Source organism: Nelusetta ayraudi, unplaced genomic scaffold (assembly GCF_046127955.1).
Source record: "Nelusetta ayraudi isolate G7.1 ecotype Tasmania unplaced genomic scaffold, CSIRO-AGI_Nayr_v1 ptg000026l, whole genome shotgun sequence".
NCBI classification, from domain to species: domain Eukaryota; kingdom Metazoa; phylum Chordata; class Actinopteri; order Tetraodontiformes; family Monacanthidae; genus Nelusetta; species Nelusetta ayraudi.
This window is the reverse complement of record NW_027466076.1, coordinates 3,618,342-3,644,849: the sequence shown is the minus strand read 5'-3', so window position 1 is coordinate 3,644,849 and position 26,508 is coordinate 3,618,342. Positions and strand designations below refer to the sequence as shown.

The 26,508-nt window shown below is 53.3% G+C and overlaps 4 protein-coding genes across 4 annotated transcripts; 1 reads left to right on the top strand and 3 right to left on the bottom strand.

Moving 5' to 3' along the window:
* Positions 1–145: 145 nt before the first annotated feature.
* arpc3 (actin related protein 2/3 complex, subunit 3) lies at positions 146–2,382 on the bottom strand. Its single transcript, XM_076029131.1, has 7 exons — positions 2,225–2,382; positions 1,801–1,900; positions 1,417–1,493; positions 1,202–1,270; positions 936–1,062; positions 444–538; positions 146–356 (listed from the first exon to the last, which is right to left on the bottom strand). Exons 1-7 carry the CDS (start codon positions 2,228–2,230, stop codon positions 294–296), a joined length of 537 nt encoding a protein of 178 aa, XP_075885246.1. The 5' UTR covers positions 2,231–2,382; the 3' UTR covers positions 146–293.
* Positions 2,383–2,957: 575 nt separating this feature from the next.
* Positions 2,958–5,749, bottom strand: gpn3 (GPN-loop GTPase 3). Its single transcript, XM_076029128.1, has 8 exons — positions 5,547–5,749; positions 5,319–5,427; positions 4,808–4,975; positions 4,550–4,674; positions 4,317–4,432; positions 4,048–4,144; positions 3,828–3,956; positions 2,958–3,249 (listed from the first exon to the last, which is right to left on the bottom strand). Exons 1-8 carry the CDS (start codon positions 5,592–5,594, stop codon positions 3,184–3,186), a joined length of 858 nt encoding a protein of 285 aa, XP_075885243.1. The 5' UTR covers positions 5,595–5,749; the 3' UTR covers positions 2,958–3,183.
* Positions 5,750–7,805: 2,056 nt separating this feature from the next.
* On the top strand, positions 7,806–13,250 carry LOC142890233 (transmembrane protein 132C-like). Its single transcript, XM_076029126.1, has 7 exons — positions 7,806–9,077; positions 10,112–10,433; positions 10,564–10,707; positions 11,079–11,281; positions 11,432–11,696; positions 11,810–12,001; positions 12,170–13,250. Exons 1-7 carry the CDS (start codon positions 8,305–8,307, stop codon positions 12,977–12,979), a joined length of 2,709 nt encoding a protein of 902 aa, XP_075885241.1. The 5' UTR covers positions 7,806–8,304; the 3' UTR covers positions 12,980–13,250.
* Positions 13,251–16,049: 2,799 nt separating this feature from the next.
* On the bottom strand, positions 16,050–26,207 carry LOC142890230 (transmembrane protein 132D-like). The gene is made up of 10 exons (XM_076029123.1): positions 25,666–26,207; positions 23,396–24,305; positions 21,589–21,738; positions 20,808–20,976; positions 19,434–19,577; positions 19,103–19,311; positions 18,852–19,008; positions 18,651–18,764; positions 18,282–18,476; positions 16,050–17,397 (listed from the first exon to the last, which is right to left on the bottom strand). The coding sequence occupies exons 1-10, from the start codon at positions 25,709–25,711 to the stop codon at positions 16,138–16,140; spliced, it is 3,354 nt and encodes a 1,117-aa protein (XP_075885238.1). The 5' UTR covers positions 25,712–26,207; the 3' UTR covers positions 16,050–16,137.
* Positions 26,208–26,508: the final 301 nt, after the last annotated feature.

Sequence of the window (26,508 nt, the reverse complement as noted above, 5' to 3'; positions counted from 1 at the left end):
AACCCCTCTTTGTGACATCACAAAGGGCCCCACCACCTCTTTCAGATGTTGGCTCCGCCTCTTTGACCACCTCAGGTGGATTCAGGAGCCAATCAAATTGCCCGAGGTCGTGTCTTGAGGATCAAAGATCAAACACACACGTTGGTTCCGTTCATCGCTGTTTTTATTGAGCTCAGCACAGAAATCTAGACAACAAGCAACTTGAAACACAGTATAAAAGTCATGTGAGGAACACGGCGCCCCCTGCTGTCTGAGCTGGCAGCTGCAGGAGGCTCCTGGCGGCGGCGGTGCGTTCACTGTCCGGGAGCCGACAAGCTCTTGTTCATGAACTGCTTCTTGACGAAACACACCCACCACTAGGGGAAGCAGGCAGGTTAGAGGTTAGAGGTGAGGTCAGAGGTCAGAGGAGTCAGTGATTAGAGCCTGCAGGGGGCGCCAGTCACCTTGCTGGGCTTGTCTGTCTGCGGGTCGAAGACACGGTCGCAGAGTCGCAGGCCTGTCTCCTGCCGGATCTGCTGCAGGTACGACCTCATGGTTTCTGGGAGGAGCCAATGACATCATCATCATGACAACATCACACTTCCTGTCGGGGGCGACTCCCCCACCTGCTTCTAGCTGCTGCTACATGAGGCTAACTGTTTCTAGCTGCTGCTACATGAGGCTAACTGTTTCTAGCTGTGGCTACATGAAGCTAGCTGCTGCTACATGAGGGTAGGTGTTTCTAAATGAGGCTAACCGCTTCTAGCTGCTGTTACCTGCTGCTAACTGCTTCTAGCTGCTGTTACCTGCTGCTAACTGCTTCTAGCTGCTGTTACCTGCTGCTACTACCTGTTGCTACCCCCACTGGCTGTCTCCCCCACTGACACAGCTGACTGGTTCTTTTCCAGTCCAACATCAGAGTGGCGTGGTGGCCGTGGTGCAGCGGCAGTGCTCACCTTCCTCCTGCTTGTTGGAGGGTTTGACGTACATGGCGTTGAGAGGGAAGCCTGGTTCTCCTGGGATGGGGAAGCTGGTGATGCCCAGTGAGTACATCTCCTTCTCCCCCTGGTTCCTGGAGCTGCACTGTGGGGACACCGCACACAGCCTCAGTCTCCTCTCACCGAGTGGGCGGGGCCAGCTAGGGGGCGTGACCTCACTTTCTCAAGGTCCCAACAACCCTTCAGCCTGGTCTCACAAACACAAACTCAAGGCCTGTATTTACCTTCTGCAGCTTCTTCAGACACTCGGAAATGTAGAGGGTGACGTAGATGAGCGTACGGTCAGCCTCGTTCTGGAACACGAACACACACCACAGACACACACAGAAACTTCAGGAAGTGAGCTGAGCGACTGTGAGCGGAGCAAGCTGAGACATGTGGAGGGCCTCACTGCCACTCTCAGGGGAATGTGTGTGTGCGTGTGTGTGTCCTCCCCCACCTTTATTTCATAGTTCTTGAAGAACACGTTGGCTTTGAAGTAGTAGATGGCCTCGTCGATGATGTCGGAGTCACCGCCTGCAGAAAGCAGAAACACATCAAAAAGAGGGAAGTGACGAGCAACCAGAGCCCAGGGTCGTCACGTAACTCAAATGCGGCCACGTCGGGGTGGGGGGGCTCAGTTGCAGACAGAAAGCACTGGTTGATGAAAATCAGGCAACTTTTTATGGCGTTGTGAAGCGTGGTTGTGTTGTGTTGTATTGTGCTGCTGCAGCGGCAGTGTCTCCCTGCAGACTGCGGAAGTCGTCCGACTCTGAGACGTGTGTCAGACTGTCAGTCTGGGTTCAGGGTTCAGTGTTCGGCCCGGTTCGACCCGGCAGCTCACCGTCTCCTCTGGCCGGACCCTTGAACTGGGTCTTGATGGGGAGCAGAGCCATGTTCCCCACCATCCTTGTATCCGGGGACATCAGGCCTGAATGGTACGCCTGAAAAAAAAACACACACACACAGGAAGTGGTCTCAGCGGCTAGTTAGTTCGGCTAGCTCAGTTAGCGTCGCTCACATCCTCCGAGAATAACACGGACTGTTTTACGAACTACATGGTTGATAATAATGGCTCGCAATAGTAACTCGGTGAAGGTGGTGGCGCTTCCTTTATGAGGGTCCGGGGAAAACGTATCTCTCGGACCGCCGAGCGACGTCCCAAACGCGGCTAACGCGGCTAGCCAGCGATGCTAACGGCGTCAGTTCCTCTCGATGTGTGCGGGCTTTGACGCGCCTGTAGGCGGCCACCGGAGGGCTTCACTCACCGGCATTTTGACGAAAGATGCGACGGCTCAGCGACACACGGGACTCGGGCTCGCTGCTCCGGCGGATCCACTTCCTGCTGTCTGTCTGTATGTTGTGTCGCACCCACCCAGCGGCTTTACAGGAACAGGAAGTAATAATAATAAGAGGAGGCGGTGGCAACATGTGTAATGCGGCGCCGCTGCCACAGGAAGGCGCCAGAACCCCTGTCGTCCGCAAACGAACCTGTTCTGAGGGAACGAGGGGGTCGGCTCCTGATTGGGAGCCAGGGTTTTTTTTGTTTGTTTTGTTTTTGTTTTTTGTTTTTTGTTTTCTGGGGGGGTTGATACACATCCGGAGTTGGCCGCGATTTAGAACGTGTTCAGTGGATATTTTGTGCGGTAGAAAAATGAAATGTCAAAAAATATAATAACAATATTAGAAACGGGATACACCGAATAATAAATACTTTAACACACACACACACAGAAACTTAGCTGAATGCTTTTTGTTTGATGTGTCATTTCACTACAAATTTGTATTAGTGTGGGTGCTCTATTTTTACAGCACTGTGTTCTATGTTGAGTGTATAAATAATACACATTTAATATTATAAATATTAAATGTGTATTCATATTGTTCAATATTGGGAGCTAAAAGAGCCACCGCCTCTTTTTAGTGAGCTGAAACAAAAGAACCGATTCTCTGAAAAGAGCTGCAATTCCCATCGCAACACAATCTGATGAGCACGTCTTATTTTTGTTGTTTTTTATTCAAAAATATAGCACATTTAAAAAAAATATTGAGCAACATCAACATTGTCCCGGTGACCGCAACTGGGAGGTTCCAGTTGTCTCCTCAGCGCCACCTGTCCTTTCCTCAGCAGTAGTGCAGGGCTGGAGATGCACTCCACGGCTGTTCCAACTGAGAAAATTTTTTGTTTTTGTTTTTTTGTTTTTCTTTCCAGTTTGGGGTGTCGTCTTCAGCTGCCTTTGTCCTGGAAGAGCTCGTCATAGTTCAGGTTGGACTCATCTTCATCTTCATCATCCTGCCACCCAGAGACAAACACAGAAAATCATTACTGGGACTTCAAACCCACGGTATATCTTTTCCTCCACTGAGGTGGGTCACCAAAACGCTCCATCCATCTGCTCCTGCTCCAGCCCCCCCCCTCTGTCAAATTCTAGAACCCACTGTGTCCCCTGGTCTAAAACTAACATTCTGCCAAACGCGTTGTAACCAAAGTGGACCATTCTGGAGTTTTCACAGAGGTTCCACCTTCTTCTGTTTTGTTTTTTTAATTTAATGTTTGAGGGCACAGCAAGTGGAGAACATTCACTCTGTGGAACTCCAGAACTATATGGAACAATACATGTCTTTGCACTTGGCACTTTGTTCAGTCAGCCCTTGGTAAAATACTACATTCTTGGGTACAATTTGTTTGTTTTAACTATTAAGCGATTACTCATTCATTATTTAAAGTTTCATTTTGGACTGAAAAAAAATACAGCCGCTTTTCCTAACAAGACGCATAGTCGTGATTAAGAATCGTGTTTACAATATTGATCCCCTCTAGTCTTGATCATGTCTTGGTCTTGGTTGGTGCGGTCTTGACGACAACACTACCTTCGGCTCCTTGAACTCCAGGTCTTCTCCGTACTGGATGGAGAAGTCGATGTTCTGCAGCACGATGTTCATGCCCTCCTCATCTGTCCGGTCGAAGGGCAGGAAGCGCACCATGCTGTAGTCGTCGATCTGGACACACACACACACAACGCGACCACCTGGTCACACACTGCCGAGCTTCACCCTCCCTCCAGCTCCGCCCACTGATGACCTCACTCACCAGGCCGCAGATGGCCTGAGTCAGCTTCTTGAACTTTGCACTCCTTAAGGTGTCCGAGCTGTCCTCCATCATGGAGTACATGTCTGGGTCCAGGTACCTGCTCAACACACACACGCACGCACGCACGCACGCACGCACGCCATGTATGTCTGGTCAACTATTTTTTTTGTTGCGTTTTTATTAAGTTTTTTTATGCGAATGAAATCAAATCGCCCTTTGAGGGACAAATAAAGTATTCTGAATTGATTTGCATTGAGTTGAACACTGACTTTTCGATCTCCTTCTTGGCTTTGGCGCTGAGCAGGTCCATCTTGGTCATGATGTTGACCTGGGGGACCTCCAGCGACACCATGGCACTCAGAGCGGCCATGACCCCGGAGATGAACTGCGTGTGAGGACAAAGAAGAGGTTGAGCATCGCACCTCCTGGTTCCTCCTAAATGTAATTCAGCCTTCTCCTCCCTACCTCCCTCCCTCCTCCAGATGTTCTGAGACCACGTTACCTTGAAGGACTCCACCATGAACTGCGAGTCCACCAGAAAGACTCCACACACGCGGAACTCCGACTGCTGCAGGTGCTCCACCAGCTGCCTCATCACCGGCAGGTGAGTGTAGAGCTCAATCTGACCTGCCCACACAAGACACCCGCAGCTCAACATCATGCTGAAGACAAAGAACGTTGCTGCTGCTCCTCCTCAGTGGAGGCGTTCGCTGCGGAGACCCGCTGAGCAGACGGGGACTCCGAGCACGCACGTGGTCACCTGGGCAGTCAAACAGGATATAGTCGTCCTCGGTGTGGCCCAGAGTCTCCTCCAGCCACACAAAGTTGTTGGCGAAGTACTCCATGCAGAAGACCAGGCCCCCGTTGGGGCCGAAGCGCAGCGAGTCGTCCTCCATGACGTCATCCACCTGGATGAGCTCTCGGATGTCTGAGGACAAGACGGTGTTGCGGAGTTCACAAGCGAGTTGAAACGTTCAAGTGTGGCGACAACACGAGCTGCGTTCCCATTACAGTTTTTCGCAAGATAAAATAAAATTCAACAAAGTAAAATTGCAAATTGCAGGTGTTTCCATTGAATGGTGTGAAGCGCATAAACTGTAATTCGCGTAAAATCTCGTCCCGCGAGACCCCACTTTGCCTGTTGACTTACTATTTTCTGTTGTGTAGCTTTTCGACTTTTGCTTTGCGCCACCCTGGGTGCTCAGGGTGGCGCTTCAATAAAATGTACCGTTATTATTACAACAACTGCCCTCGCTGCGAATCATTCCCACCTGCCATCACCGGGTAGTCGAAGTGCTCCGCCGCCGGGTCCAGGTTGACCACCTGCACCGAGCGGCCCAGGGTCTCGCAGTGCTGCACCATGGTGGAGCAGTAGGTGCTCTGGAGCGAAGACACACGAGAAGAGAAGACACCGTCAACGTCACCCGATGCGCACATAGCGGCTCGTTAGCCTTGGGCTCGTTAGCTTGCGAGCACAACACGTTAGCATAGTTAGTTACCTTCCCGCTGCCCGCCGGACCCATGACGAGCTGAGCGTAGCGAGGCATCCCGGCTCGACGGTAGGCGGTCCGCCGGGGGAAGGAGAGACTTTGGGGGGGAGTAGTTAACTGATGCTGGTAGCCGCTTGTGTTGCTACAGTGCCGTCAGTACCGAACTACATACTTCACGAGGATTGATTGAGGCTGGGGAAAGGACGTGACGTAGCTAACTTCGCCTACTTCCTGGTTACGTCATTTCTAACTTCTAGGTGTCAAACTCTGGCCTGCGGGCCAAATTTGGCCCGCATTGTCATGTATAATTGGCCTGCGAGGCTATTTTAATAATTAATACCATTAATAATTATACTGCTGGTATTCTGGCAGACTACAGACCTCAACGGCCTGTAACGGAGACAGCTTTGGTGTCTGAAGGAACGTTTCAGGAAATCCTTCCTGCCGAGAGCCATTACATATGTCTATCTATCTATCTATCTATCTATCTATCTATCTATCTAGAATTATTAGTTAATTCGTTTATCACTGTTCTTTTATTTTTAAATCTGTCATTAGCCCGTGGAGAAAATGTTATTGTTGAAATACTGTTGATATAATACCAATATTTCCTCACTGAGTCTCATTGAATGAATCCTCGCACCACTGTTTTGTTGATCATTTTCATGTGTTTGTCAAAGTTGTTGAATTGAATGTGAGTTGAAAAAAACAACAACAAAAAAACGAGTAAACTCTGTTTCAGTCCCGAAAAAAATAGACAAGCATGGTGACAGCGCCCCCTAGCTGCTGCCCATGCACGTAGCTCTGAAATCAAACATCCTGCATTCTTATCCAGCTGCATCGCGCGCGCGCGCAAACACACGCTCTCCCTCATGAATGATTGTCTTTGCCAAGAGAGAGATGATTATTGATTGATCAACTGATTATTGATTTCATGGTTAATGGAAATCATGAGACTTTCTTGTCTTTTTCTTCAGGAAATCTCATCATCATGTACGCGCGCGTGTGTGTGTGTGTGTGTGTGTGTGTGTGTGTGTGTCTGTGTCTGTGTGTGGGAGCGTGCGGGGCAGCTGATTGGTGGCTATGATTGCGGTCAGACAGTGTAAGTGGATTGCACTTGTTTTTAGGTCAGTGGTCAGAGTGAGCCCCCCCCAAAAAAAGACACATCGTCCAATCAGCTGCTCACTCACCAGTCCAGTTATGCCACTGGGGGGCGCTCTCCTAGTCATTCTCTTTTCCATGCTTGTAGTGGAGTAATGTTTCAGGCTCCGCTCCGATCCGCCACGACCCGCCCCTCCGTTCAGCCCGGGACTGTGACGCCACTACCCGTGGTGACGTCACGCCCTCTAACTCGCCGGCGCAGCGCCTCCGCTCCTCAGTCGGGCAGGCAATCGACACACGGCGCATACTCACTCACGCACTTACTCACTCACTCACTCACTCATTCACTGATGCGCACATCATCAAGTTGCGGCTCATCCTGCGGAGTTCAGAGACTCCGTGGTAGGTTGATGAGCAGCGGTGGGCGGCCTGAGAGCGGACAGTGAAGCAGAGCAGAAGGATGGTCAGTACACACACACACACACACACACACACACACACATATATACACACACACACACACACACAGGTGTGCTGCAGGTGTGAGTGAGGACCAGGTGGGGACGCTGACGGCGTGTCTCCCTGTGGACGGCAGGTGGCGCCACCTGGCGGTGGTCGTGGCCCCAGAGGATAACCGCTGACATGGAGCCGCTCCGCTGCGTCGCTGCGCTGCTCCTGTGCGCAGGTAAGAGCCTGCTGACGTCAGTACGCAAGGACAAAGTTAAAAGTGGAAGTTTTTGGGTTATTTCGAGTGTCGTTTCTGTTCAGTCAGGTTGTTGTTGGTGTTTTTTATTGTAAGTTAGTTCTTCGCTCAAGTTCTGCTATTGGGTGGGATCGTAGGGGTGGGTAGAGTGAGCGTACCGCATGCCTGGCAGGCTCCTCCCACAAAGCCTCAGGTAGTTCAACACCTGTCAACCAGGTGATGATGATGATGATGATGATGATGATGATGATGATGATGATGGTGGTGGTGGTGGTGGTGATGTTGGTGATGATGGTGATGATGGTGGTGAAGATGGTGATAATGATGAAGATGATGATGGTGATGTTAATCGTGATGATGATGAAGATGATGGTGATGCTGGTGATTGATGATGTTGGTGATGAGGATGATGGTGATGATGATGATGATGGCAATAACAATAGTGATGATAATGATGGTAATGGTGATGATGATGATGATGATGATGATGATGATGATGATGATGATGATGATGATGATGATGGATGATGATGATGATGATGATGATGGATGATGATGTCGTCTTTTGATCAGATTAGTGTGATAATCTGATCGCTGATCAGCCATAATGTGTTTTCAGCCTTTAATCTCATCACAGGGCAACGAGCAGCAGAGTCGCTGCTGTTTGACCCACAAAACAGAGCAGCTCAACACAACACAGCGAGAAGATGAATCAACGTCAACCACTGACGACTATCCCCTGTGACGCCCCCTACAGGGAGCTGCTAGGGCCTCTGTGTTGTGTGTGTGAGCCACGTCTGATTGGTCCTCCTGTGTGTTCCAGTGGTGGACAGCAGGGGGGTCGCGGAGGTCGCAGAGGCGGTCCAGAGGTCAGGCTCCGCCCTCTCCTACTTGCCCGTCCGCTACTCGCTACTGCACGCCGAGGCCTTCTTCCTGCGCAGTGGTGGCGCCCCCCAGGACCTGATGAGGAACTGCAGCCTGCAGTCGCGGACTGAGTCCTTCTTTGTGCACCGGGCGCGGCGGGCGCCACTCCTCAGCGCCACCTATGGGCCACTGACGGCACAGCAGCCTGTCCCCCTGGAGCTGCTGCTGCAGACGGCGACCGTGGCTCCGCCCCCCCTGGCCATGGCCCCACATCCGGCCCCACCCCCCTTCACCTTCAACTGGAAGGTCTCTGCCCACACCCTGAACCCACAGGTGCAGTCCAGCTGGCCCCGCCTCCAAGTGCTTTTCCACCTGGCTGGGCGGGGCTGGGCCCCCTCTGGCTCCGCCCCTGACCCCCTGCTGCCCTGCGTCAGACTGTCGGCCTTCCACGAAACGCAGGAGGTGAGCGCCGCCTGCAGGCTGCGGGGAGAACTGGGCCTGTGCGTGGCTGAGCTGGAGTTTCCGCCCACTTGGTTTGCTCCACCCACCTTCCAGCCAGGACGCCACCATCGGGCCCCCCAGCAGGTCCCGGGGACCCCGGTGGAGCTCTACTACAGCCTACAGGAGGCAGAGTGTGGCGGTGGCGAGGGGGCGGAGCAGCAGAAGCAGCAGCAGCAGCAGCAGCCAATGGCGGGACATGCCTCCACCATGCGGCGCATCGGCAGTGTGCGGCTCCTGCGGCCGATGGCGGAGCTCCGGCTGGACGCCAACTTCCTGCTAACGCTGCCCTCCGCACCGCTCCGCCAAAGGGGGTTGCTCTCTGCCTTCCTGAGCCTGGCCACACCCACAGTGCCGCAGGCCTTCACCCTCAGGTGAGGCTCACCTGCTGGAGGTCATGTGGTCAGGTGCTCAGCTGGTCAGATGATCAGTGTCTCCAGTGTGTGCAGTGTGTGCAGTGTGTGTCCAGTGTGTCCAGTGTGTCTCCAGTGTGTCTCCAGTGTGTGTCCAGTGTGTGTCCAGTGTGTGTCCAGTCTTCTCCCAGGATGCTCGCTGGCTTTGTGTTTTTCAGCCCGTCCATAAATCAGAGGACGTCGTCGTTTCCCTGCAGGTTCCACCAACTCGTCCTCAGATTACATCCGTGACCTCCGGCCAACATCATCCGACCTCTGGATGAGCTGGATGATCCTGCTGGAGCAGCAAATCCAGCAGGAGGTCTCAGCCTAGCCCGGACCTCCTGCTGGACCTGTGTGTGTGTGGGTGTGTGTGTGTGTGTGTGTGTGTGTGTGTGTGTGTGGGGCCCTGGTCCAGATAGACAGCAGCCTAGGGGGATGGAAGCTGCTGTCTACTGGTCCTGACCTGCTTTCTGCAGCTAATCTACTGCGGCTCAGTTCACTTCCTGGCATTCCGGCCAAAATCAAAAAAAAAAAGCCGCCGTGACACATTTTACATGTGTGTTAATCTAAAAATCCCAAACAGGGACACGTTCCACAAATCCGGCAGAGCAAGCACGCAGCAGCCGGCCGTCTTCAGATTAGGATCAGAACTTCATGCGGAGGAATCTGGAGTAAATCAAGCAAAAATGTCCAACTTTCCAAAGTAGATCATTTTGAACATGTGACATATTAATCCATCAACTGGTTCTGCCTGAAATCAGCTCAGAACAGGTTCAACTGGAAACTGTGATCTTCAAACATCTGATGCTTTTCCCTCAAACTGACCTCACTGCCAAATAGTGCTACTGCTGCTAGCATCAGGGCTACTGCTAGCATCAGGGGGAATGATCAGCACTGGTCTTCAGAGCACCACCTTCGCAACTAAGTGTTGATTGCAAGTCCGATGATGATGAAATGAACGAAGTGCGTTTGTTGTGTGTGTGTGTGTGTGTGTGTGTGTGTGTGTGTGTCAGGGTGAAGCTGAAGGAGGGCGTGGCCTTTCTGGGAGCACGAGCTAGTGACCCGGTGGCATGGAGCGTCAGTCAGGGCGTGGCCAGCGAGGAGGAGGGCGGGGTGGTGACCCTGCTCTGCCGCCGCAGGAAGGTTGCGACCTTGGGCCAGCGGCGCCTCCTGCAGGTTGACCTGGAGGTGACAGCACTGACGGCAGCCCGGGTGGGCTGGCAGGTGGAGTACCCACTGGGTGGCGGCGGCAGCGGTGGGCGCCGCAGCGCCGAGGTGACCGCTGCCATCCGCCTGGCGCCACAGGAGCTGGGCGCCATCGTGCCGCTCGCCATGGTGAGGACCCCCGTCACAACATACCTACACTTTCTCCTCCTTTGAGACCCCAGCATTAGCTCCAACTGTAGCCCCTCCTCTAGTAGTGGCTGCTGAAGGTCCTGCTGTGGCTCTGCATCACCCCCTGCAGGACACGGACATCCTGAACACGGCGGTGCTGAGCGGCCGCACGGTGGCCGTGCCAGTGAGGGTGGTGGCGGTGGCGGCGGACGGAGCACTGTCGGACGTGACCGAGTCGGTGGAGTGCAGGTCCACCGACCAGCTGGTCATCAAGGTGAGAGTGCCGGTGTACCCTGGTGGCAGCCGCTGGAACAACATACAGGAGGAGGAGAAGGGGGAGGAAGAGGATGAGGAGGAGGAGGAGGTTCAGTCCAGAGAGAGGATAGAAAAATAGGAAGGCAAAGAAAAAAAAGATGGGAGTGTAGGGAGGAGTGACCTGAACGAGCTCTCTGATTGGCCGGTTGGGAATCACATGCACACACACACTGAAAATCCTCAAAATCATCAAATATATTTACAAACAATCTTACCGACTCCACTGCTACAATGTTACAATACTATCAACAGGTGTGTATCTTTGTGTGTGTGTGTGTGTGTGTTTGTGTGTGTGTGTGTGTGTCTGTGTGTCTGTGTGTCTGTGTGCAGGTGTCCCAGCGCTGCGACTACGTCTTTGTGGATGGGACGGAGTCATCGGGACGCAGCAGCGTGACGCTCAACTTCACCTACAGCTTCCTGAGCGCTCAGCTGGAGATGAGGGTGTGGTTCCCCCGCCTGCCGCTGCACCTCCACCTGTCCCACCCCGAGCTCAGCCCCATCAGCGGCTGGAGGGTCCCCGCATCCACCTCCAGGTGAGGAAGTGGAGCTTCTTCTGCAAGTGTAGAAAAGGAAGCAGCAGAAGGAGAAGAATCAACTCCCTACACAGCGATGTGTGGTTTGTCTCCCCCTGCTGGGGAAGACGAGAGCTTCAGTCGTGCTGCTGCTTGCTGCTCCCCCTGCAGGCTGCAGACGGACGGCTGCGTGGACCAGTACCAGAGCTCCTCGCTGAGGGTCTTCACTAGCTTTGTGGCGGTGGAGGACAAGGAGGAAGAAGAGGAGGAGGAGGAAGGGGCGGGGCCAAAGCAGCACGACTTCCTGCTGGGTGGCGACTGGCAGCTGGACGTCACCCACCTGGTGCAGGACAACCTGAGGGTGGAGGACCCCGGGGTGGCCCAGCTGGAGGGCCGGGTACTGGTGGGCAAGGCCCCGGGCGCCACCCAGCTGCAGGTGGGTGTCACTGCTGGGTAGCGGGGGGGAATGACTGTCTGTCTGTCTGTCTGTCTGTCTGTCTGACTGACTGACTGACTGACTGACTGACTGTCTGTCTGCCTGTGGTCCAGGTGCTGTCCCCCCTCTTGTCCAGGGTCCTGGCCCAGGTCCTGGTCCGGGTCCGGGAGCAGCAGGTCAGTGTGACGGTGCTGCGGCTGCAGTTGGTGTCTGGCCTGTCGCTGCAGCTGCAGCTCAGCCCGTCCAGCAGCAGAGCCCTGGTGGCCACGACCAGCACCCTGGAGCTCATCAGCTCGCTGGGACAGGTGAGAGGTGGTGGGGGGCGTGGTCATCTTCTTCTGCTTCTTCTTCTTCTTCTTCTCCTTATTATTGACTTATTTTTCGTTTTTACTTAATTTATCTTTCCATAAATTTGTCTTTGAGAAAAATGTCCATTGTCTCCTCATCCTTCTTTTTCTCCTCCTCCTCCTCAGGAGTCTCCCATCAGCGTGTGGCTGCAGTTCAGCGATGGCTCCGCCTCCCCGCTAGACGACTACGACCCCAGCCGTTTTACGCTGAGCGCCGCCTCGCTGGATGAGCGGGTGGTGTCGGTGGTGCGGGGGGGCGGCGCGCGGTGGGCGTGGCCTGCAGTGGTGGCCCGGGGGGACGGCCAGGGCAGCCTGGTGCGAGTGGAGCTGCGCCCACCAGGGGCGTGTCCGGCTGCAGGGCCACACCCACTGCCCATCGCAAATGGAACCCTGAGCGTCAGGGTCAAGGTGGACCAGCAGGGGGAGCCAGAGTCCGGGGGCTCCTCGCGGTACAGCGGCTCCGCCCTCAGCGTGGAGGCGGGGCCGAGGGAGGAGGGGGCAGGGCTCCCCGAGGGGGCGGGGCCACACGGGCCCAGGCTGGTGGAGCTGGAGGCCGGAGCATACACCCTGCTAGGTGTGCTGGGCGTCGCCCTACTGGGTCTGGCCCTGCTAGTGCTCCTCCCACTGGGCCTCAGGCACCGCCCACCCGGCCGAGGCCACACACCCCACTGGGAGGAGGGGCTCCGCCTGCAACAGGACGATCTGCCAGGCGGCGGCGACGGTGGCGGCAGCCAGCGGGCAAGTGGGCTCAGCTCGCCCACCACAGAGCGGAAGAGGGTCCAGTTCACCACCTTCTCCCTCGGCTTTGCCCCCTGCCCTGGCCCCGCCCCTGGCCCCACCCTCAGCCCCATCCAGTGGGTGTGTCCCGACATGGAGCTGCCAGAGTCCGAGGCTCTCAGGACCTTCATGGAGCGGCTAGACCACAAGCTCAGCTAGAGGTCGCTGAGGTCAATGACCCGGACTGGACTTCCTCTTTACTCTCCTCACTTTCTGTTTACTCCCCTCACTTCCTGTTTGCTGTCCTCACTTCCTGTTTACTGTGCTCACTTCCTATTTGCTCTCCTCACTTCCTGTTTTCTTTTCTCACTTCCTGTTTTAGATTCTCACTTTCTGTCTGTGACCCTCACTTCCTGTTCACTGTCCGCACTTCCTGTTTACTCTGCTCACTTCCTGTTTGTTATCCTCACTTCCTGTTTTCTTTTCTCACCTCCTGGCTGCGTCTCAATTCAGGTTCTGCACCCTTGAGACCGAGTGTCCTCCGTCTGAAGGAAGCGTTCTTAGACTTCCCAGCCTAGAAGGACGGACCAAACCCCGCCTCCCTCGGTAACCACACGGGATGGTCTAGCCTTCGGCGTATTTCCTCGTTTCGTCACCGCCGTTCCCTCCGGCTGGCCAACCCCGGAAGTGACATTTTTATAGTATCAAGCTAACCATTGGTTCGCCATCTAACGATGCCGTTGGATGATCAAATAAATAAAATCCTACGTTAAAAACTGGATACTTTCAATATTTAGATTTATATGTCGTGTCTTAACCAGGACATGCCGCTAATTTCAGCTGACTTCCCAGGATCCCACGATGCTTTGCAGCAGCACGCAAAGCATCATGGGATACCCAAGTGCGCGAAGGATAGTGCGGTGTATCCTTGGAATCGGCTAAAACTAGTGCGTATTTCCGAGGGCGCATTTTGAGCGTCCTAAGCACCCTCGGGAATTGGGACGAGCCTTTGCGCAGTGCTATGACGCAACTTCCTTCTAAAATGCGCACTTCAAGGGCGCAGAACCTGAATTGAGATACAGCCCCTGTTTTGTCTTCTCACTTTCTGTCTGCGCTCCTCACTTCCTGTTTTCTCTTCTCACTTCCTGTTTACTCTCCTCACTTCCTGTTTACTCCCCTGCCTTCAGATTGTAGTTTCGTCTCTTCAGTGTCACATGTTGGGGGCGTGTCAAATGGCGTGTCACATGACTGCCTGCCGCTCTGGCCGATGTTGAAAAGGTGTAACTCAACTCATGAAGGACGACTCCGTTCTTCTTCTTCTTCTTTGATATGATTTTTTCCAACAGGTTGGCGATCTCATAAAGAAAACAGAAAGGGTTGCAATGCTTTTGTCCATCAAATTTTGTTATTTGAGTTGAAAAAAGTCATAGTTATTATATTTAATGTACAATCGTAACATATTTGTTTTTCTCTAAATTTGCATTTCGTTTCAAATAAATCAAATTAAACTCATTCACCTTCAAATCAATGACCAAATAAAGCACCAATGTTTGACATGACCTCACATCCAGTCGTGTCCGTTCAGGTGATCAGCAGCTGAGCTCCGTCATCCAGGTGAGAGCAGGAGACACTTCCTGTCTTCTAGGTGTGCAGGTTAAAAATGTCCCTCTAAAGACACAGTGGGATGTTATTGTTTCCACAGACCTTCGCTGCCCGTGTGTGTGCGCCCCCTGCAGGACGGTGTGGTTCCGTGATTGCTGATCACTGCCCTTTGATTTTGACACAACACTGACCCCTCCAGGCGACATTCTGTAATTTGTAACTTAAAAAAAAACAACTATTCATATATATATATATATATATATATATATATATATATATATATATATATATATATATATATACACACAGAACGACCTGAAAAATTAGAATATCAAGTAAAAGTTGTTGGCAATTTAACATAAAAGATGAAACCAACTAATTTTATTGAGACATTACACGCAAATTCTCAAGCAGTTCCTTGTTGTAACTTTGCTGATTAAGATTTTCCGCTTATTAAAACCACAAACCCACAAACTCAGAAAATTAGAATACTGTGAAAAGCTTCAGTTTTGTAGCTTCCAAAGAGTCAAATTCTAATCAGGCAAGTAATCCAAAACACCTGCATATTCGTTTCCATAATATGTCAAATTCACCTTTTAAGTTGAATCACAGAAATACAACAACCTTTTCAGGATATTCTAATTTCCTGGGTAGTACCTGTATATACATATATATATATATACATATACATATATATATATATATATATATATATATATATATATATATATATATATATATACATATATATATATATACATATATATATATATATATATATATATATATATATATATATATATATATATATATATGATGTTGATGTTAATCTTTGTGTGGCTCCGCTTCTGGTCTGTAAATCCTTATTTATTTATATTCCAATCAATAAAAAAAAGAGTCGACACTGATTTCCGGTGATTTCAGGAGAAGGAAGAAGAAGAAGAAGTCTTACGATGACAGCTTCATGGTGAATGACATACAATACAAGGATTAACACAGACACACACACACACACTTGCAGGAAGACACCAGTGCGCCCTCTGGAGGCAGGATGCTGCAGCACCTCCTGCACAGCTAATGACTCAGCATTAAATGCACCCGAGGGGCACCAGAGCATCGTGGGAGGTCTGCCAACACTTTGTGGTCCATTAATTCGTCAAGTCAGGAGGTCACATGGTGCGGCCGCAGCCAATCAGCATCTCCGCCTCGTCCACTTCCGGAATTCACCTGAACTCCGTCTCCCTCGCACAACGGTCGCCTGTCTCACCTGCTGCTCCCGACTCTGCCGCTCTGTGTTTCTCCTGCCACCAGGGGGCAGTAGAGCTGCACGCTTGGACAGAGTTCCTCTGACGCTGCTGCTCAGCGGGAGGTGGAGCTTCATAGGTCCGTTACAGCAGATGATAACAATCAGAGACCAGCTGCTCCTGCCAGGACCAGGACCAGAACCAGGATCAGTAGCAGAACCAGGACCAGGTGTTAACTCAACCCCCGGAGCCAGGTGATGACCCCACCCCTCTAGCCAGATGTTGGCTCTGCCCCCCCCAACCAAGTGTTGCCCCCACCTCCCAAACACATGTTGGCTCCACCTCCCTCCCCCCCGCCAGGTGTTATCCCCACCCCCCCAGCCAGGTGTTAGCCCCACCCCGCCAGGATGAACTGGACTCAGACTCAGAGTGTGTCTAGGTCTTTAATCAGACAGGTGGTGCAGGTGGGCAGGGCTACATGAGACACGGGGTGGGCGGTGGCAAGCATCAAATCATCTCGGGGCTGTGAAGTCACTGGGGGTCCCCCACGGGCGTGACCAAGGGCCAGGGTCTGTCAGGGAGGGGGGCTAGCGGGGGGACGGGGGGCCCCCCTCCCCCCCAGCCGCCGCCAACCTCCACGCCGTTGCTCCGCAGCGCCGCCAGGTGCTTGACGTCCAGCGTGGTGAAGGTGGTGAACTGCACCTGGTTGCGCTTGCTGGTGGGCGAGTGGAGCTGGTGGGCATGGACGCCGGCCGGGGTGGGCGGGGCCAGCAGCGTGGGCTCCACCCCCATCTGCTGTTGCTTCTGCTGCTGCTGCTGTGAGTTGCTGCTGCGACTGCGGCCCAGCGTGGCCGTGCGCTCCGGAGCAGCAGCGGCTGCAGCGGCAGCCGACGACGCCTCCGGGGGGCGCCGCTGAGGGGGCGGGGCAGCGGCGGCAGGGGGGGCCCCCCGGTGGCCCCCCAGCCACACCCAGTCGTGTTTGTGGTCCTTGGTGGGCGGGGCCAGCCGGCCGGGCGCAGCCACCTGGGTGGGCGTCTTGTGGCTGCGGAGGCCGTAGGTGGCGCAGTTGAGCAGGAAGGCCAGTAGGGCGGCGCAGCACACGCCCACCAGGGCGAACACGCCCACCTCCAGGTCGCCCAGCGCCCGGAAGGTCGTGACGAGGTCGCTGGTGGCTGGCGGGCCCCTGCTGGGGGGCGGGACCTTCACGTCCGGCCTCGGTGTGCGGACACTCAGCGGGGCAGAGGAGGAGGGGGAGGTGGAAGAGGAGGTGGTTGTGGTGGTGGTGGTGGTGGAGGTGCTGGTGGTGGTGGTGCTGATGGTCGTGGAGGTGGTGCTGATGGTTGTGGAGGAGGTGGAGCTGGAGGAGGACGTGGAGGGGGAAGTGGAGGTGGAGGTGGAAGGGGTTGAGCTTCCAAGCCCCACCCCCCGAGGCTGCTCAGATCTCCTGGAGGTGACGGTAGATTTGACCCAGCCCACAGCCTCGGAAGCTCCACCCACTGTCCCGCCCCCTCCCTGCAGGTCGATCTTCAGCGGGGCGGAGCCGACCACCAGCCTGCTCTTCCTCTTGGACTTCTGGCACTCCTCGCAGATCCTCAGCTCCGCCTTCACAAGCGCCCCCCGCTGGCCGCCGTCGCCCCTGGCCACCACGAAGGTGGAGCGCGGCGTGCGACGCACTGTGGCCACGCCCTCATCCGGGGTGGAGACCGTCAGCTGGTAGGAGCTGCGGTCGAAGAGCGCTAGCGGCGTCACGGCACCGTCGCTGAAGCGCAGCCAGCAGCTCACCACCGCCTCCTGGAAGGACATCAGGACAAGGTCAGGGTTTAGCTTAGCATTAGCCTGCCGCCTCTGTTAGCTCAGCATTAGTCTGCCGCCCTGTTAGCTCAGCATTAGCCTGCCGCCCTGTTAGCTCAGCATTTGCCTGCCGCTCTCTCATCTTAGCATTAGCCTGCCACACTTTGTCCGGGTCACAGGGTGAGCGTGGGAGGTGCCATCAAGGCGTGGCCTCCCTGATCATCACTGCATTATAATCCGAGCGGCTCGACTGCAGAAACATCGTTTAGCTGATGAGCCGCTACACAATTAGCCGATCCAATCACACTAACGCACACTGACCCACTTCCTGTCGCAGAGTCTGTGTGTGTGTTTGTGTGTGTGATGGCCTCCAGCACAAACATCCTCTAACAGGCTGTTATTGACAGTGGCAAACATGAAGTCAGAAAAATATTGCTGTAAAACACACACACACACACACACACACACACACACACACACACACGCACAGTGGATGGACCACGTCACAAACACATTAACCACGATGGGGTCGATGCAGCTGCACTGTTAATGGCCCTGTCAATAGTCTCACACACACACACGCACACACACACACACACACACACACACACACTGTGATGAGGAGGATGTTTTTCTGGCCTGTCAGTAGCTCCGGATTGAACTGATGATGACGATTGATTGATGATCGACTGATTGATAAGTGACATGTCATTGGCTGCTTCCTCATCATGTGACCGAGTTGCATTCGACCTGCTGATTTGATTAGGTTGCTGCTCTGCGATCGGGTTCATCTTGTCGTGAGACACACTGATTTCTTCAGAAAGCCAGCAGGGGGCTCCAAACCTGAACACTCCTTTTTCTAGAACCTTTATCCCATAAGTCACCTGCTGGAGCTGTGTGATGGTCTCCCTGGTGCTGGCCGTGGCCCCCAGGGTCCCGGTGCCTGCCACGTTCAGCTGCAGCGACAGCGACAGCCCAGAGACCAGCTGCACGCCCAGCGACGTCACGCTGACCCGCTCGTCCACCACCCGGACCGAGACCTGGCCCAGGACCTGGGAGGGGAGCAGGGGGGACAGGACCTGGACACACACACACACATATTAACGTGCATGCTACAGCAGAGCTAACGCTAACGCACACACATGTATAAGCACGCATGCTACAGCAGAGCTGATGCTAACACAAACAGGTATCAGCATGCATGCTATAGCAGAGCTAACACTGATGCTAACACATATACACGCACTGCTAACCTGCACGGTGGTGGTGCCCACTGACCGGCCCTGCAGGACCCCCCCGTCCAGCAGTTGGGCCACATCGGGGTCCGCCACTCTGAGGGAGGGGCCAACCAGATTGGTCACGTCCACCTGTCAATCAAAGGCAAGCAGACACGTGTGAGCACGTGGGTCGGCGCGACGGCGACCTCCCGACCTCTGAGAGCTCCTTTCAGTTACCCTCCAATCCGGACCCAGGAAGTAGTCCACAGGCTCCGCCCCCTCGCCTGTCTGGGCTACGAAGGGCGTCAGCACTCTCAGTGGCGAGTGTTGGTACTGCAGCATGCAGCCCCTCCCCTTCCTCATCTCCTCCTCCTCCTCGCTGTCCCACGTCGACCTTGTGCACACACACGATCGATTTCAATTTCGATTTTTAAGTTTTTTTTTTTTTTTCGTCAAAACCACCCTGGAGGTAGAGCGTGACCTCTGACCTGCGGCCGGTGGCGGACACTGGGACCCTCCAGCCTTTGATGGGGCTGAGCTCGGGGTCGGACAGGTGGAGGTGCAGCGGCAGGCGGGGGAACCACACCCTCATCTCCAGCTGAGCGCTCAGGGAGCTGTAGGTGAAGTTGAGCGTCACGCTGCTGCGTCCTGACGCCTCCGTCCCGTCCACTAAGATGTAGTCGCAGCGCTGGGACACCTGCGCACGCACATACACACACAAACACACACACACACACACACACCATGATGATAACAACCTGAGTTTCGACTCGTTGACTCTGTGATTTTGGAAGTCGCTGTCCAACCGCCCATACCCACCTTCAGCACCGCCTCCTGGTCAGAGATGCAACTGGTGAAGTTGGTGACATCATGAAGGGAGCCGTCGGCCTCCACCGCCAGAGTCCTGACGAGAAGTGACACCCGCTGACCCGTCAGCACTGCCGTGTTCAACACATCCGTGTCCTGGATGACAAAACCAGCAATGACACAAGCAGAGAGTCACTGGCCTGAGCTACATTAGCTTAGCTTATCTTAGTTTAGCTTAGCTTAGCTAAACTTAGCTTATTTTAGTTTAGGAACTCATAGCAACTGTGACGTGTCCAAAAAGCATTGGTTCAAATATCTTCAGCTGCATGCACCAAGTGAGTGGAGCAACAGACTGTCAGTGTGTGTGTGTCTGTGTGTGTGTGTCTGTGTGTGTGTGTGTCGGGGCAGCAAGGATTAACAAACACACACACACACACACACGGACAGATGTGCTGTGATGTTTGTCTCCATGATGCTGACTATGTGTGTGTGTATGTGTGTGTGTGTGTGTGTGTGTGTGTGTGTGTATCCAGTCCCATGTCCAGTCAATCAGCAGCTGTGTTGCTCCACTTTCCCGCCGGCTGGTGGTGTGGGCGTGGCCTGGCAGGTCAGCTGACAGGATGTTGTGAGTCTGTAAGAAGCTCAGTGTGTTGGTTTGTGTGTGTGTGTGTGTGTGTGTGTGTTTGTGTGTGTGTGTGGGTGTGTGTGTGTGTGTGTGTGTGTGTCCATGTGTGTGTCGGGAGGCTGGGCAGATGTTCGGCCCGTCAACAGCTGCTGACCGCAATCCTGGAGCGGCGCCGGTGTCCGGCTGAGGCCCAGTGACCAGCAGGACCCCCCGCTCCCCTCCCCGTGCCCCAACACACACACACCACACACACACACACACACACACGGAGGACATCCATGCAAGCATTAGCTGTGTTAGCTGCATTAGCTGCTAACCGAGCTCATGTGTGAAACCAGTGAGAAGCAGTTAGAAAAGCTTTTCAACTTTACTCGCTGGACTGGGAGGTTCGGGGACTGGGACTGGGAAGACTGGGACTGGGTGGACTGGGAGGACTAGGAGGCCTGGGGGCTCAGAGAGGACTAGGTGGACTGAGAGGACTGGGAGGACTGGATGGACTGGGAGGACTAGGAGGATTAGGAGGTCTGGGAGGACTGGGACTGGGAGGACTGGAGGTTGGGAACTGGGAGGACTAGGAGAACTGGGAGGACTGGGAGGACTGAGGGGGTCTGGGAGGACTGGGAGGACTGGAAGGAGTGGGAGGACTAGGTGGAGTGGGAGGACCTGGACGATTGGGAGGACTGGAAGGAAAGGGACTGGGTGTACTGGGAGGACCGGGAAAAACTGGAGGTCGGAGACTTGGTAATGCTAGTGCTCTTCACCATGACCAGAGGAGCTAGGCCCACGAAGTCCCTCTGGACGCTGTAGATCTTCATGGCAGCGTCCCTGACGTCCCCCAGGAGCTCCAGACGCCACGACACCGAGTAAGTCTGAGCCTCAAGAACCTCATCCTGCAGGAGCAGGTCCAGCTGGAGGACCTCCAGAAGACCCCTGACAGAGGAGACATTGTGTTCATCACCATCCATCATCATCATCATCACCATCATCATCATCACCACCATCTAACATCATCATCATCATCATCATCCATCATCCATCATTCATCATCATCATCATCCATCATCATCATCATCATCATCATCATCATCATCATCATCATCATCCATCATCATCATCATCATCATCATCATCACCACCAGGTGTTGGAGCTGCATTGAAGAAAGTCCATCAGAACCACCTGTTAACATCAGTCTGCCCCCATTTCCTGGAAATCTACTCACCCCTATGTGTGTGTGTGTGTGTGTGTGTGTGTGAGTGTGTGTGTGTGTGTGAGGAACACAACTTGGAATATGTGTCCTTCCTAATCTGCTGCTCAGAACGTGCAGGCGCTTAATCTGGGATAACGTAGCCGTGATTACGGATGATTCTGGATAAATGGGTCGCACGGGGTGGGGGGGGTTTGGGGGGCGTAGAGGGGGGGGGGTGCTGAGAGGGGTTGCTGGGCAGAGGTGGAGCCTGCTGTGTGTGTGTGTGGGCTGCTCTGGATGGCTGTGGTGTCGTGCAGTGCTTGGCTGTGCAGTGCAGTGCAGTGCCGGTCGCGACCTCTTGGCGGTAACGGCGCCCCTCCTCCGGCAGACCACTGACACGCTGCTGGGGGACGACTCTCTTCCTGGTTCCACCCGGACGTCCCAGAGGGCGGGCTTACTGGGCCGCACTCCCCCGAAGGTCAGCCGGCCCGTCCTCACCGAGGCCCTGCAACACACACACACACACACACACACACACACACACACACAGACATTACCGTGGGTGTCCACCAGGGGGCGTGCCAGGGCTCTCACACATTTGACAGGTTTTGGGTTGTTGGGGTGGTCGAGTGGGGAGGGGGAGGGTACTCTGCTATACCAGACCAGACCAGGGGAACGACACCAAGTAGCAACCAATCACAGTGATCCTGTGAAGTGGGCGTGCCCGGGGTTTGGACATGCCCACTTCACCACACAAATGAAAAAAATACTAATAATTCCAGGCTGATGAGAGAAAACAGACTCACAACGTGACACACAATCAATTCCTACTGGGGTCAGTAGCCCCCCTCCCCAACCCGTGACAGACACACACACACAAACACACACACACAGCTAACTGAGAGTGTTCACACCATCAACAACAGTCTGGTCAATAACCCCTGGAGGCTCGAGGTCACACAACACACACACACATAAGGAGCCAGTGGGTCACTGTGGGTGACACACACTCATTTCCTCCCCTCTGCCAACAGGTGGCGCCGTGTGTGTAGAGCACCAACTGCACAGGAAGTTTCCCCCATCTTTGTGTTTCAACATCTTCCACACTTTGACACATTGCTGTTTAACTCTCAACATTTTACAGTCAAACATGTGCAACACACATACACACACACGCTGGGTGCAGGATAATCTGTCATCTGTGACCTCCGACCCTAAACTCTTGATTTACTTTCAATCAGCCGTCAGATTATCAGTCTCCCTGCAGGAACCAATCAGCTCCTGGCAGGGGCGCCGCTGAGCCTCAGCGCCAGTTCAGTGGGTCGAGGTCCGGCCAGAGGAGGCCGTCTGACACACAGCCACATCCAGGTCAGTGTGTATGTGTCAGTGTATGTGTGTGTGTGTGTGTGTATGTGTGTGTGTCAGTGGTCAGTGTGTGTGTGTGTCAGTGTGTGTGTTGTGTGTGTGTGTGTGTGTGTGTGTGTGTGTGTGTGTGTGTGTGTGTGTGTGTGTGTGTGTCTGTGTGTGTGTGTGTGTGGGATTGAGAGGCAGGTTTAGCCGCTGGATTAGGAGACATATCTTCACCTTTCAGATTAGCGGCGAGCTGCTGCAGCATCGTATCATCAGGGATTAGAGGGAACTTTGTGTAGCCAGGGGTGGATGCACAACTGGGATGGACACACACTCACACACAGACAAACACTCACACACACTTGCAGTTTCTTCCAGTGTGACTCAGCAGGACTTTCTGATCCAGTCACTGGTCAAGTGGAACACTGGAACCTTCACTGAGAACTCGTCTATGAAGATTCTCTGTCATCCGGGTCGTTTTAAGGTAGAAGGGTTCAGTTCTGAACTGAAGAAGCCTTTCGTCTTCGAGGTCGCCCTTCTGCTTCACGTTTGATTTCCCTCACCAGGAGGTCTGAGACAAAACCACTGGTGTAGACCACTGGTGTGGTCCACTGATGTAGACCACTGGTGTGGTTCACTGGTGTAGACCACTGGTTTAGACCACTGGTGTGGTCCACTGATGTAGACCACTGGTGTGGTTCACTGGTTTAGACCACTGGCATAGTCCACTGGTATCACTGGTTGCTGTTAAGCTACGCTAACTATGCTAGCATGGCCGGGAACAGCGTTAGACAAATGACAGAGTTCCTCACCTGAGGCTGAAGTTGTGGACGGTGGAGATGCTAGACAAGAAGACGTAGAAAGTGGCCACATCTCCGGTCTTCAGGGGCTTGGAGGAGGTCTGGATGACCACGGCGCCCCCTAGTTTCAGTCGATAGAAGGTGGGGTTGCCCGGCGGACTCCTCAACAGGCTGACGCTGCCAAGCCTCTTCATGGGAGTTCCTGAGCCCCTGGAGTCCCGCCCCCTGCCCACGCCCACCCTCTGCAGGCTGTCCTGGGGGGTGCACTGGCCCGTGGGGTCCCGCCGACTCTGGAAGTAGACCTCCACGGGGTTCCGCTCCAGACCACGGGCTCCCTCCGTTCTGCCGGTCTCCCTGCTGGAGCTGCCTGAGCGGCTGGCCGAGCCGAACCAGGCCGGTTCCGGCCTGAGCTGGGCCACGCAGAACCCGTCCGGAGTCAGCAGACAGGACCCTCGGACCTCCCTGGTCTCCCAGAAAGCGTAGGCCGTCACGCACTGAGCTCCGGAACTTCTCCTGCGCTCAGGGTCTCCAGGGCCCGTCCTGTCCGAGCCCACCTGGCCGTCAGTGGGCATGTGGAAGAGGATCCGGAGGACCGGGGAGGAGGAGCGGACCTCGCGAGCCAGGAGGACCGCCAGGATCTTGGGGCCACTCAGGAGCTGATCTTGGGGAACAGGGGCATCGACGGTCAGGGGTCCGAAGGAGGCGTTGACCCTGGGCTGAAGCTGCCTGGACGCTGGAGCAGTGAAGAGGAAGGTCTGGGAGAGGCTTCTCCAGCTGCTGTTCCCCGCCGGTTCTCCACCATCCTGCTGGAGAATCACGTGCTGCACGTCCAGCAGCTGGAAGGTGACGCTGGGGTAGACAGGTGTAGGAACAGACGGCCCGTCCGTCCCGGTGTCTTCTGCTGTTTTCAGGGTGGCAGCCACTGAAGAGAAGGAAGCCACGGGTTAGAGCAGGAACCAGGAGGACAGGAACCAATAAACAGGAGGACAGAAACTGAAAACCAGGTGGACAGGACCCGATAAACCAGGAGGACAGAAGCCAGCTGAGCTGAGGGAAACTTTCTGCCATAAAACTGGCAAAATATTCCAAATATCATCAGGTCAGACGTCCAACCACAACCACATCGCAGTCGCAACATCAAGACCTCAGTCAGAAGAAAGTAACTGAAACTGTGAATGAATGAATAACTTTATTATAGGCAAAGTTTAAGATTGAAGATCCAAAAAATGAGCAGGCTGAAGCCCAAGGCTTATTTCTGCCTGTCCTGTACCATCCAAAAACTTAATTACGAATAAATTTACAATAAGGAAAAAAAAAATGAATTGCACTAACATTCACCTTTTTAGATTCTCATGTACACTCCGTTTGCTATATAATCTTCCATTAGTTTACGCTTCAAAGTCTTTCTAAATTCCAGAGGAGAATTACACACTTTGAGTCCATCACTGAATCCATTCCATAATGTCACTCCCAACACACACACAGACACACCTACTGTACATTTTACATTAATTCTTGCTGTACTAGTCGAAAACATAAGTGATCCCTTTTAAATTACATTGACCTTCCCTCGTCTTCAACATTTCTTGAATAACCACAAGTTGTTATTGTTAACTACACGGTACATAATTTCAGGTAGTTGGTTCACAATAACCAACTCCAGTTATAATCCTGATAGCTGTTTTTGGAGTTTGATTAATGAATCTTTTCGACAAACAAAGTTTGTTTTGTTTGGACTTGGATTTGGATAAATTCTTTCCAACATGTTATAGATGTGACTTCCAACACATTCAACCTCATTATTATTACTAAACCTTCATGTCAAAATAATTTATTTTGCCCTCAAACAGCATGCATTTGGTTTAGTTTTCATTTAAGGATAGTTTGTTAAAAGCAAACCATTTATTTAACTTGTCCACAAAAAATATCATTCCAAGAACAGTGGTTCTAAAGTTTTCGATGGCAGGAATACTCAGCCAGAAAGAAATGCTGCTTTTTGCTTTACTGCTTTATCTTTTTTAACAAACTTTAAATCATTAAAAAAAAAAAAAAAAAAAAAATTAAATATATCTCTCTTTCTAGTAAAAATTCCCCAACATCTCACACAGCACTTTGACCTCTCACACCCCCCCCCGAAGGCTCTGATCCTTGACTCGCTCCCAGTCAGTGGCTACTGATCCCATCCGAAAAAATATCCGAAAAAAGAAAAGAAAAAATAACTGCCGGAAATGTCTGAAGTTAAGCCGAGCTCGAGAACAGTTCACCTGTATCATGTCACTCACCTGTGAGAGCAAATTGAGCTGCGAGCAGCAGCGAGCTGAGTGCCATGGCCGCACCAGCGGCAGAAGAAGCAGAAGGATCAGAAGCGGAAGCAGTAGAGGAAGAAGCTTGACCAGAGCCGCGGGGCTCCGGAGCCGCTGCTGCTGCTCTCCTCCCGGGACTGGGCTCGCTCTGCTCCCCGGACTGACAGCTGGCAGCACCGCGTCCGCCGTCCAGATTAACAAGGGGGCACGTGGCTAATCCGGCGGGGTGGGGGTGACGTCACAACGGTCCGCTCTCATCGTGATTTACTTTCGAGACTTCGCGACCGAGTCAGTCACGTGACCCGACGGTAGAGATGGTGGCGATGATGGTGATGGTGATGATGGTGATGATGATGATGCTGATGATGATGATGATGATGCTGATGATGATGATGATGATGATGTTGATGATGATGATGATGATGATGATGATGGTGGTGGTGGTGGTGGTGGTGATGGTGATGATGATGATGATGATGATGATGGTAATGATGGTGGTGGTGGTGGTGGTGGTGGTGGTGATGGTGATGATGATGATGATGATGATGATGGTAATGATGGTGGTGATGATGGTGATGATGATTGAGGCTAAGAAAAACAACTTCCAGCTGCTGCCGAACACCTCTGCTGCCCTCTGCTGGACACAAGTAACATCGCAGCAAGACGGCGGAGGAAAAACTTTTGAGGATGTTTTTTTTTTCTCGCCCGTTTCTGAGCGTTATGACGATGATGTCACAGCGCGCCGTTCAAGTTTGACACAATAATAAACACTGACAAACCACAATTATTGCACCACGGTTGGAAACATCGGTCCAATGATTG